General features: G+C 33.9%; 7 protein-coding genes across 7 annotated transcripts; 4 read left to right on the top strand and 3 right to left on the bottom strand.

Annotated features, from left to right (window-relative positions):
* Positions 1-56: 56 nt before the first annotated feature.
* On the top strand, positions 57-236 carry cxfA (cytochrome c oxidase subunit VI; the record flags this gene model as incomplete). The annotated part of the gene is made up of 1 exon (XM_004361736.1): positions 57-236. The coding sequence occupies one exon, from the start codon at positions 57-59 to the stop codon at positions 234-236; it is 180 nt and encodes a 59-aa protein (XP_004361793.1).
* A 734-nt stretch (positions 237-970) lies between these two features.
* mpgB (mannose-1-phosphate guanylyltransferase) lies at positions 971-2,503 on the bottom strand (the record flags this gene model as incomplete). Its single annotated transcript, XM_004361735.1, has 4 exons — positions 971-1,430; positions 1,501-1,632; positions 1,741-2,139; positions 2,250-2,503. The coding sequence occupies 4 exons, from the start codon at positions 2,501-2,503 to the stop codon at positions 971-973; spliced, it is 1,245 nt and encodes a 414-aa protein (XP_004361792.1).
* A 292-nt stretch (positions 2,504-2,795) lies between these two features.
* Positions 2,796-3,969, top strand: ufd1 (ubiquitin fusion degradation protein UFD1 family protein; the record flags this gene model as incomplete). Its single annotated transcript, XM_004361734.1, has 4 exons — positions 2,796-2,798; positions 2,877-2,994; positions 3,071-3,849; positions 3,925-3,969. 4 exons carry the CDS (start codon positions 2,796-2,798, stop codon positions 3,967-3,969), a joined length of 945 nt encoding a protein of 314 aa, XP_004361791.1.
* Positions 3,970-4,388: 419 nt separating this feature from the next.
* DFA_06077 (uncharacterized protein) lies at positions 4,389-4,535 on the top strand (the record flags this gene model as incomplete). The annotated part of the gene is made up of 1 exon (XM_004361733.1): positions 4,389-4,535. One exon carries the CDS (start codon positions 4,389-4,391, stop codon positions 4,533-4,535), a length of 147 nt encoding a protein of 48 aa, XP_004361790.1.
* A 144-nt stretch (positions 4,536-4,679) lies between these two features.
* Positions 4,680-5,308, top strand: vatF (vacuolar H+ ATPase F subunit; the record flags this gene model as incomplete). Its single annotated transcript, XM_004361732.1, has 3 exons — positions 4,680-4,772; positions 4,820-4,901; positions 5,082-5,308. The coding sequence occupies 3 exons, from the start codon at positions 4,680-4,682 to the stop codon at positions 5,306-5,308; spliced, it is 402 nt and encodes a 133-aa protein (XP_004361789.1).
* Positions 5,309-5,788: 480 nt separating this feature from the next.
* Positions 5,789-8,825, bottom strand: DFA_06075 (putative protein tyrosine phosphatase; the record flags this gene model as incomplete). Its single annotated transcript, XM_004361731.1, has 4 exons — positions 5,789-7,075; positions 7,771-7,876; positions 7,902-7,997; positions 8,716-8,825. The coding sequence occupies 4 exons, from the start codon at positions 8,823-8,825 to the stop codon at positions 5,789-5,791; spliced, it is 1,599 nt and encodes a 532-aa protein (XP_004361788.1).
* Positions 8,826-9,164: 339 nt separating this feature from the next.
* DFA_06074 (uncharacterized protein) lies at positions 9,165-11,825 on the bottom strand (the record flags this gene model as incomplete). The annotated part of the gene is made up of 2 exons (XM_004361730.1): positions 9,165-9,340; positions 10,652-11,825. The coding sequence occupies 2 exons, from the start codon at positions 11,823-11,825 to the stop codon at positions 9,165-9,167; spliced, it is 1,350 nt and encodes a 449-aa protein (XP_004361787.1).
* Positions 11,826-12,174: the final 349 nt, after the last annotated feature.

The following is a 12,174-nucleotide window of genomic DNA, read 5'->3' as shown; positions in this document are numbered from 1 at the left end:
AGAGCACTCATCATATTCTCTCTATCTATTCTAATATATTAGTAACTATTAACGAAATGTCAGAACAACATAACATCAGATTCCCACGTGGTTTCAACGGATACCCATACAACACCTTCAAGCTCGAAGGTTACGGTACCCCAAAGGGATACATCACCCTTGCTGGTGTTGCCGCCACCTTGGTTGGTGCCTACATTATCTCTGCTGGTTTCAGATCCACCAAGAGTAGGTTTTAAATAGATAGATAGAGAAATAGATAGATAGAAAGAGAGAAGGAGATATAGTAACGGTAACAGTGAGCAGATAGAATAGAATCAGAAATGGACGATCATTGCATACATAGAAACCAATATGTACATTGCAATGAACAACCACATAACTGCTTGTTGCATCTACTAGCGATCTCTATGATTACAACATCATTTAGATATATAAATAGACACATGTAGGCAAGTGTATTGTCAGATGAAATGTTGGATATACATATTGTGGTCAACACACTACCTATTCTGCTGCTCACTACTACTGCTGCTGCTGCTGCTGTTGCGACACTACCCTTTCTCTACTTTGGAATCATCTATATATATATATATATAATATTCAAATACTAATATTTTATTACTTTTCATCTTTAAACAGAGCCACATCAAACTCACAACAAGCAATGGGAGAATGCTACTTTGGAATACGCCAAGACCATCAAGGCCGATCCAATCTACCATCTTCCAAAGGAGAACTAAATGGTTATGCACGATTATTAATAATAATAATAATAATAACATTACATACCCGCTCTTTTTGATATAATATATAAATAAACCTTAAACAACTAAATTATACTTATATTTTAATAATAAATAATAATAATTGATGAAAAAAAAGAGGAATATAGATTGTATACGACCATTTATTTTATATTACTCTTTTTATTCTTGTTATGTTTAGTTTTGATTGTTAATATTATTTTCTTTTAAAGAATAATTTCATTTGAATAATGTCTATCCAATTGTTTGTGTGGCATGACTATACAATTGTAAACAAAAACTTCGTTGTTTGCCTGTGCTCCGGTACCCATGATAGTGATACCCTTTCTCTTGTCTTGACTGTAGAGGAATGGCGAGTAGTTTGGAACACCTTCGATTCTAGCCCAGAACCCAACAACGCTATTCCATCCAACAATACTATACATTATACATGCTCTGTCTTTGACTTCGGTAGCATCCAAAATAATAGAGTGCATCACACGAACACCCTTTCCAATCTTTACACCTGGTCCAATATAAACATTTGGCCCAATCTTTGAGGTTGGATGTACATCGGCTGTTGGATCAATCACAACATTACCAAAGATATTGTCTCCAGTGGCCAATACATTTGGTTTAGTCTTTGTAAAATGATTTAAATATAATTCTTGACAATATACTGGTGCTCTAAAATATAAATATAAATGTTTAATATAGCATGTCTTTTTTGTTTTCTATATATATATTATATAATTACCCAGCATTCTTTGTTTGTCTCCAAAAACCAGTGTATGGATAAACAGTAAGTGATCCAGATCCAGCCAATGGTACAAAAATATCTTGTTCTAATCTTAATCTACCTGTATCGAATCCTCTTCTTGATATTTCACTTTTTAAATATAATAATAATAATAATAATAATAATAATAATAATAATAATAATAATAATAAAGGGTTAGTTTACCAAACATCATTCAATCAATCTTTCTTTACATACGGATATTCAAGAGATTGAATATTTTGAAGAGAAGATTGTAATTCATTCTTTGTTTTAGTCATCAAATCAAAGAATGAAGGTGAAATACAATATACTCCACAATTGATCCAATCAGAGACAAAAGTCTCTGGCTTCTCGGCATAGTGAAGCAATTCGGCAGTGTTTTCATCGCGAATAAGACAGCCGTATTGGTTGGCGTATTCCTTTGGTACCTGTGTTCCCATGATCGTACAGATACGACCAAACTTTTTGTGGAAATCCAATAAACCTTCCAATGGGAATGTACAACAAACATCAGAGTGCAATACAAACAAGTAGTCTGGATTACCCTTTAACAATTCATCTCTATAATAATTTAATCCACCTGCTGTACCCAATACTTTAACTTCATTAATATATCTAAATCAATAATATATAAAATGGTGTGTTAATAAGAGATATATATATATATATCTATATAAATATATGTATGTATGTATCTATGTATCTATGTATCTATTTATATATACCTAATATTGACATTCAATTCTTTTGAAGTTGATTCGATAAAACCAGATAATTGAGAGTCTGGGAAGAAGCCCAAAATGATGACTTCCTTGATACCTTGTACTTTGCTGCATGCATCGATATGATGATAGATCATTGGTTTGCCTGCCATTGGGAACAAAGGCTTTGGTAAACCTTCCAATGAAAGTGGACGGAATCTAGTTCCTTTGCTTGGTCCACCAATTAATATAACTGCTTTGACTCCTCCGCTGCTCATCGTCTTCTTATATTATTATATATATAGTTATATATAATTGAGATTTAAATAAAAAGAAGAAGAATATAACAATAACAAAGTCAATGAATGATCAAAAGACAGAGGGTAGAGTCACCACACAATTAAAAATTTTAAAAAGGGTAAAAATTGATTATTTTTCTATATTTTGGATGTTCAACCCTCGTTGAACTCATTATTAATTTAAATTAAAGAGAAAGAAAGAGATAATTATAATATATATATATATATAATAGTACTATATACCACTACTACGACAATCAAAATATCAAAAATGGTAAGATGATGAGAGTTAGAGAGTTATAAGAGAATGATATACTTACAACCATTACATCACCTACAATATGTATATTAGAGTATGAATGAATTTATGTTTGGACATGTTCAAGCACCAGCTGGTAGATTTAATCAAAAGTTTAATGTATTGAGCATGAATATATCAGGAAAGAGTGGTTTAGAAGCTGGTGGAAAGAGTATATATTATTTGCAAGAAAGAATAGATAGTAAAATAACATGTACTAATATGTATGTTTGATTTTTTTTGTGTAGTTTTATTACCACCAAGTGCATTAAATACACTTAGTAGATTAAATATACAGTATCCAATGTTGTTTGAGATTTCAAATCAACAAAAACATAGATCATCACATTGTGGTATTCAAGAGTTTAGTGCAGAGGAGGGTGTTTGTTATATGCCCAAGTGGATGATGGAGAATCTCCATCTAAAGGACAACGACATTGTAGATATTAAGAGCACATCGCTACCAAGCGGTCAATTTGTAAAGATTCAACCACACAGCTCCTCTTTTCTCGATATCTCCAATCCAAAGGCAGTACTCGAAAATGCCCTTCGTAAATTTGCAACACTTACCAAATCTGAAGACTTTGTCATTGAATACAACAAAAACAAATACTACCTCAAGGTTGTAGAGATCAAGCCACACAACCCATCCAACGCCATTTCCATTATCGAAACTGATATTTCTGTAGATTTTGCTCCTCCATTGGATTCCAAAGAGGCTACACAACCATCGGGTGGGTCTACCCCACAAGCTTCTGGAAATGGATCGGGTGGTATCACATTTGGTTCACAACCAATCGGAATTGGAGGTAATGATAAAAAGAAAAAGACTGGTGACGACTCTGACAGCGATGAATCAGATTCTGATGACGACGAGCCAAAATTCAAAGCATTTGGAGGAGCTGGAACAAGACTCGATGGAAAAGTTGGAACTCCTCCAAAATCAATGATGGGAACTTCTCCAAAACCATCTTCCTCTCCTTCAACTACTTCTACCTCGACCACCTCTTCTTCCTCATCCTCTGGTGTAAGTAAAAAAAAACAACAATAACCACTAATTATTTGATCAAAACTAACTATCTTGTTTCATTATTATTTATAGAAGTTTGCAGCATTCCAAGGTAAAGGACGTAGTTTAAAGGATTAAAAATTTTACTTTACTTTACAACCTACTATGATGATACTATTAATACAAAACGAATATACGATAGGAGATTGCGGAGAAGGAATAGAATAATAATAATAATCTCTATACATAATAAATAAATCCAGAGAAAACACATAATTGTAAATATAAAATGGATCCCTCCCTATCCTATAGTCCTACAAGTTTGATTCCATATTGAACAAAACGAACCCTACTTTTCTGATGAAACAGTGAGGTCTGCTGTGTTGTCCTGGTCGATGTTGTTTTTTGATTTTTGTGTTTTTCTTTTTTTTTTTTTTTTTTCAATCATACCTCTAAATATAATCAAAGGTACAGGCTAGGCAATATTATCTTTTTATATTTATTATTTATCAAAAAGGTCAATCAACAACAACAACATCATATAATAGTCTATAATAATGGCCAACAAACATATCACAGAAAACGCATTGCTTGCTGTCATTGGTGACGAGGTAAACATCATCAATCATCTAATAATAGTAAAAGATACAACAACCATTGCATTCGACTACAGGGCTTGCGATAATCATACCACGCCGACTTGACGACAATCTATACTTAAAGGCAAATGTGACATATAAATCGATCGATTGCAATGGTTGATCTGATCGGCCATTGTATTTGTCGAGTCGATCATCACACAAGTCACGAGTGAACGTGCATACACAAGTGTGTTTTACACCAGAGCTATGAACTATTCACAGTTCAATGCATTGACATTTGGAACAAATGCAATATCACAACCAACAATCACAGATAGAGAGATAGAACCCAACCTCAATGTTTGATTCTAACCTTTTCTTCTTCTTCCTCTTCTTTTTGATTTTAGGATATTGTAACTGGTTTCCTCCTTGCTGGTGTTGGACAAAAGGATAAGAAGAAGAGCGAAAACTTTTTAGTTGTTGATAATAGTATGAATCATTCTTTAAACACAATCAATCAATCAATCAATGATCGCCCATTTGGATTCATTTTGTCAATGGTCTTTATGCAACAATCAACATGACATATGACGATGGATTGATGATTGATGGATTTATAATATAATAATAATATATTGACCAAAAAATATTTTCTTTCCAATTAATTAGAGACTAGCATTCAAAAGATTGAACAAGCATTCAAGACCTATACCTCTAGACCAGATATTGCTATTATTTTAATTTCACAAAAGATTGCCGACGAAATCAGACCATTGATCGACGGTTACAATCAAGTTATTCCAACCATTTTAGAGATTCCATCAAAGGATCATCCATATGACCCAACCAAAGATAGTGTTATGATGAAGGTCAAGAGAATGACAGGTTCTGAATAAACGCGGCGGGTTAATAATTAATAATAGTAGTATAGTAATAAATAAAGAAATAAAAATAAATAAATTAAAAAATAGTATTATAATCAAAAAAAAAACAATATATATATGTATCGGAAAATAAATAATAAGAGTTATTATTATTATTATTGATTTTTTATTAATTATAATCTTCCTTATTCTTGTATCGATATAATGTAAAATAAGGTTTAAAAGAAGGTGAATTTGTTTTGGATTTGTTTTGGATTGGGTTTTTGGATGTTATGGATTGATTGGTTGATTGGGATTTGTTTGTTTACTGGTGATAAGGGTGTGATATAATGATCCATTAAAATAAATGAATTTAAATGGATTTTAAAAAGTATTAATGGTAATTCTATTCTATTCTATAGTCAATGTGTTTTGTTGATTGATATTATTATTATTATTATTATTATTATTATTATTATTGAAAAAATATTTTTGATAGTACTATTTTGTAAATTACATATTAGTTGAATCGGAAGTTGTCGAAGAGTTGTATTGCTGTTGTTGCTGTAATGGTTGTAATAATGGTTGTGATTGTAATGATGGTTCTTGTTGATCATTTAAATAAGATTGTTGAATACCTTGTTTAATTGCCCAATTTAATAAATGAATTTGGAAACCAACATTTGGCCTACTGATTGGACGAATGGTTCGGATGATGTCGGAGGCAGTCTCCATTGAACAACGTTGGGAATGCATGGTCCAGAGGATACAGAGACACGGGCTCCGACTGACACCCATTTGACAGTGAATGAAAACCTTTCCGTTTTTGCTTCTGGCCATCTCGATAAATGAGATGACTTGGTCAAAGACGGCCGAAATGTCCTCGGACGGGTGATCGTTGAGTGGGAACTTTATGTAGGTGAAGGGGTGGTCTTGGTGCGACTCAAAGTAGTTGGGACACTGTACAGAGGCATTGATAATATGAGTGATGCCGTGACGTTGGAGAATACTCAAATCTGAAGCGATCGACTCGCTGCCCATAAATAGATAGTCGGTGACACGTGAACACACCGAGTCGTATACTCTAAACTTGTCCATATCGCATCCAAGCCATCGACTACTCTCCAATGGTTCCTCTGACGAGCTCTGACTCGACGATGTGCTATCCATGCTACTCTGACCTCCAACATAATGTTCTTGGTGTATTAAATCTGTATTGATTCTCAATCCTAATTTAGATGATGATAAATTCAATTCATTTGGATTGGCAAATGTGTTGTTGGCAATAGTAGTAGTAGGTACGGTTGATTGATTGTTATTTACAGGATATAGAATATTTTGTTGTTGTTGTTGTTTTAATAAAACATTATTGTTGATATTGTTGGATGATAATAATACAGGAGATAAAACAGGAGAGTATGAAGAGTATGATGAATTGGGTGATGAAGATGATGATGAAGGTGGAGATGATGTATAGACAATTGGTGTGAGTGGATTGGTGTTTGTATATGTTTGTTGTTGAGGATGGAATGAATCCAAATTTGTCCTGCAGGTATCGTCTGTAGGTACTGCCGATATTATATGATTGACTCCAACTTGTACTTGTTCAACACCTCCACAAGCTCCAGAGGTACCACTTGGTGAAACCGATGATATCGTCTTGTCAACGTTGACTGTCAACCCAAGCTTTCTTCGATTTAAAAATGATGACGAAGTACTTGATGGTGATGCCGATGATGCTATTGTAGTTGTAGATGTTGTTGATGCCATTGATCCCAATGTTTTAATAAAATCTCCCATCTTGGAAAAAAAGAAAGAAATGTCAACTGGATTTTTGTTGAGTTTGTTGAGTTTGTTGTTTGTTTGTTGTTGTTAGGGTTTTTAGATTAATGGAAATCTAAACAAGTAAAGTGAGTGGTTTAAAATAAACAAAAAGTTAATATTATATTATAAAAATAAGATTTATATAAATGATGATTGGTTGTTATTAATGGGATATATATGTCAAATAAGAGGAATGAAAATGATTGCACACAAGAAGAAGAGGTCACTATAGTAGTAGTAGTATAAAAAAATAAAGAATATAATAGGTTAAATGGTAAAAAAAGATTGATCACAAGTAGCAATAACACACACACACAAGAGGAGGAGGAGGAGGAGGAGGATGATGATGTATGAGCATGTAGTTTATAGTTTGATGGTTGATGGATATTGCTATTTTTAAATCTGTTTTTGCTCCTGCCAAATCAAATAAAGTGTTTATATCACTTTGACTTGTTCCAATTCCTCACTCATTGTGAACACCCACCTTTTGTTCTATCAGTCTGTCAATCGATATTGGGTGTGTGTATGTGGATATTATTATTATTATTGTTTGTTGTAAACAAAAAAACAGTACCTTAACCAAACCAATTCCTTTAATTTTAACTCCTCTTTACCAAATTAATTGGTTTCGATTGATCTTGTGATTATTCTTGGCACAAACAATAAAACACTGATTCCAAATAGAGGTCAGAGATATTTAAATAAGGATAAATGTGTAATTTATATCCAACCTTATCTTTCTCTCTTCTCTCTTTCTCTCTCTCCTCAGCACTCTGTCTATAGATGGAACCGATATAAATACATTTGTTGTTGTTGTCTCTTCATATTATTAGGATTGAGGAAGAGATTTGATTTGATTTGATTTGATTTGATTGTTGTTGCTAATCTACTACTCCTCCTACTATTATTATTATTCAACAACAGTTATTATTGGCATTGTGTGTATAAATTGTGTGGTGTGGTCTTTTCTTCGAGAGAAAGAGAGTGTGTGGTGATAAATCAAGTGGTTACTGACTGACGGTTAGAGTAGTTGCATAGAGAGTAGGCAGGAGAGGAGAGGAGAGATCCCTTCACCTTCTTTTTTTATACCATATCCTCCCTCTATCTATCTCTCTCTGTCTGTCTGTCTCTGTAACAAAAATATCGGTTCTTTTGATCAATGCATATGGTGATAGGATGGATGGGTGGGAGGGGTGTTGAAAAATCTATTTCAGGTGGATAGAACTTGAGTGGTGTTGCATTTCAAAGTAAGCAGAAGAGAGGTCGATAAGTTCAAATTAAATCATCATCATCATCATCATCCATCATCATCACTCATTACTCATCTTCGTCACCACCACAATTCCGATCGGATGAGATTAGATTTATGATGATAGTGATTCCATTTTAATTATCGCACAACTATACTCTTGCAATCGATGGTAGCTGTACCACCACTACTACTCTCTAATCCTCCTCTATACTTGCGCTTTTCTACTTTTTGTTTATGTGTTGTGTTTTTGATTATGATGATGAGTTGTTGAGAAAGGATAGGTTGGACGAATTTAAATTAAATTTAAAACCCTTGTTTCCAGTGTTTCCATTCATTCCACTAGTGTTGTTGCAAGGATAGGTACATTGTCAATGTAGATCGTGTGGTTTTGGTATTGTTATTGTTATTGTTGTTGTTGTTGTTGTTGTTGTTGTTGTTGTTGTTGTTGTTGTTGTAGGGTGGTACACTACACATATTTATATATTTTAAATTTAAAATATATAACAACAACAACAACAACATAAATAGATAAAGTTATATTTATCTATTCAAATAATCGTACTTGCTCTACTTCATTGTTGTGTGGGTGGGTGTGTTGGTAACAAAAATGTAAAATATCCTACCTATATTATATTATTGTTGTTTGCTATATTGTTATTGATAGTACTCTATATAGTGAATATGAAGTTGAAGTTTAGTTAGTATCAATCAAAGAGATTCAACAATCTAACATCAATAGTTTTCCTATTACCCTTTTTGTTTGAGATATATCGTATCGTCGTATCTTATCGTCTAAACAACCCAACTATCTATCTATCTTATCTGTCTTATCTGTCTGTCTAGCTTAGATGGGTTGCCACCTCCCTTTGGGAAATACGGGGTGAGAGAGAGAGTCTCTTGACTTGCGATTGAATCTCTACTCACTGGTTGTATACTCGTCTTCCTCCTCTCTCGTGAACGACCATCAACGTTTGTCGTTGTCGCGTCGACTTAAAGGAAGAAGGTATGTCCGTATGTTGCTACTTTTGTAACTTTTGTATATAGTTCTTCTTTAGATAGGTAGGTAGGATCTTCAATGTCTACTACCCTCCTTTTCTATTTTCTTGTCTGTGTTGTTGCTGGGTGAGGAGTGGTTTGTTATAATTAATGTTTTTCTACTATTATTATCCTTGACTGACAATTGTTGTTGTTGATGTCAAGGTTTCTCCTCTCTTTTGCCCCTAGCTGCTTGTTTAATTCTTCCTCCTCAAGAGCTATAGAGGTTTTCAAACAGCTTGTGTCTAAAATTAGCTATAAATCTCCCCCTTTTTTTTGTTTTTCCAACGAGGTTGAGTATCTCTAAAACCTTTTAAGGGATTTAGGGGGTGCAAGCCCTTATCCTCTTAAATTTAATTAATTAACAATAACAACAAAAAAGACTAAGACTTACCCTTTTTATAAAGTTTATTATCTCTATCTCTTTTTTTGTTATCTATTTGAAACTATCTGTTTTTTTGAGTATCTTGCTTTGTAGTGCAGCTGAAGATTGGAATTATTAATATTAGTTTAATATTTCAATCGATAAATAAATAACCAATTAATTTTGGGTCAGTTGTTGATCTGTGAACCGAAACCTCAACTTCACAACAGTCGAGATTGAAAAACACGGTGGGTTGATTAACCAAGAATAGCCCGACATTATGTGTCTGGTCAATTCTGGAAACATCTATTGACAATGAATGAAACTCACCCACCAACCACACTGACACACAATTGTTTTGGTTTGGTTAGCACTTCTCTCTACTCAAATTGATGTGTTTCTGTCGATGATAATTATTTTCATCACGATTAATAATAATAATTATTAATAGTACCCGCACGCACCTGCTGACTGTTTGTCATTCACTCACCCACTCGCCCTAAACAAGTTGTATAAATACAACACGATCGTTTTTTTTTTATAAATAGTTTACAATTAGGGGTGTGTTGTGTTGTGTCTGCAGGTTTATTAATTAATAAACCTAATAATAATAATAATAATCATTGTAGTGAATATATTATTTTTGGTCATTGTGGTTGTAGATCCAAAAAAAGTAAGTAGTATTATTAACTTTAAATGGGTTGGTTTTAATTATGGATTTTCCATAATTGGGCAATTTTGGAAATTAATTCATTAAATGTGTAGATGATGATTTGACTGTTTCGTTAGAATGAAGAAATGACAGATTGAAAATTCTTGATCAATGTTGTAAGGATGGTAGAGAGAGCTGCAATGACTAGGGTGGTACAAACTTTGGTTGAGAGTACAAACCCAAATATACTGACGGCAAGTGGATGGTGGTCGATATAGGACATGAGGAATATTCTCTCGTCCATTGCAAATATACGCCATGTCTTGATAGTTGAGAGCATACTCTCATACTTGAAGTTGCAGTAGAGGATTGGCACGAGGATGACAATGACGAGGAGTGGTGCTGCGGCCACCCAAAGAACATCGTTGTAGATACCATCGACAAAGTAGGCGATTGTGCCATACACCCAATAGACGGTCAAAAGAACGACCGATACGAGTAGAGTGTATCGCCAGTCACTGCTAGACTGTCCCAACGAGACATTGACCGAATAGTAGACATCGATGATATCGTCGACGGTTTTGACCTCGCATGTGTCCTCCCAAGCCGTGTCTTGGGGGCTTTTGTTGGACAACAATTTGGTAAACATATGGTACTGGCAAACACGCAAGAAAAAGGTGATATAGATGAGCATGATGACCAATGAACACATAAATACCGTCAAGACACGTCCAAAAATAATGGTCGTGTTGGTGACGATACCCCAAGTCGACCGATCCAACAATTGACCCATTTTAAAGAGTAGGAATAGGTTCCATGCCACCACACCCACTGCCACGACCCACATCATAGCCACCAGCAGTTTGCACAGTCTCTTGTAGGCCGTCAAGTATCTCGGAGCATATCGATGGTGTTGATTGGAGAGAATGTAAGATTGCAAGTGATAGACGGTTGCCATTTTATAGGCTTGGTATGCCAACACACGGTTTATCGCCATTGCAATAAGCCATTCTATAGCATTACGAGTAATAACCAATGCAAACACAAAAAATGCCAATGTCACCATTTGATGTATAACATTAAATCCAAGTTTAATTACTCTATTCTTTACTATATGATTGTGATTCTTTTGGTGGTGACTTGCACTACCTCCAATACCAAATATATAGTATAAATGGAAACCAATCAATGTTGATACACCACCATTCTTTAAATCATTAAAAAAACTATGATATGTGATTCTATCACCTCGTCTATCTCTACCACCGCCACCACTTGCACCATTTTCATTGTCATTGTCTTTCTCTTCTCTTTGATTTCCATTTATAAATAGATTTTGAGTTTGATTATCATCATCATCATCATCGTCAGAACTAAACAAACTGTCTTGTAAATTTCTTTTACTTGTGTTATCTAATGACATTACTATTATTATTGATTGATATTACATATATAAATAAGTTGTTGTAGAGATAGATAAAAAGAAGAAAGTACACATTGCAATGGTAGTTTGTTTGTCCAAAGACATCATTGTGATCATTTGGGTGGTTAAATTTTAATATTAATATCCGACGGGATGGTCCTACCACCCCTCATAGTCTTGACCGACAAAGACATGGTTGGTCCCAATGGGGATGCTGATTTTTTTTTAAATATTTTGATCAGAGAGATAGAAAAGTGTGCAAGTTGTAAGTTGGACGATGAGAGGGTGTCTCATCATCAACAAGTAGACATTATTATTATTATTATTATTATTATGATTTAATGTAATA

Source organism: Cavenderia fasciculata (genome assembly GCF_000203815.1).
Source record: "Cavenderia fasciculata unplaced genomic scaffold Scf_Dfasci-G-p-12c09.r1-3, whole genome shotgun sequence".
In the NCBI taxonomy this organism is placed as follows: Eukaryota; Evosea; class Eumycetozoa; order Acytosteliales; family Cavenderiaceae; genus Cavenderia; species Cavenderia fasciculata.
The sequence above is the reverse complement of the archived record's forward strand: the minus strand, read 5'-3'. Positions and strand labels throughout refer to the sequence as shown.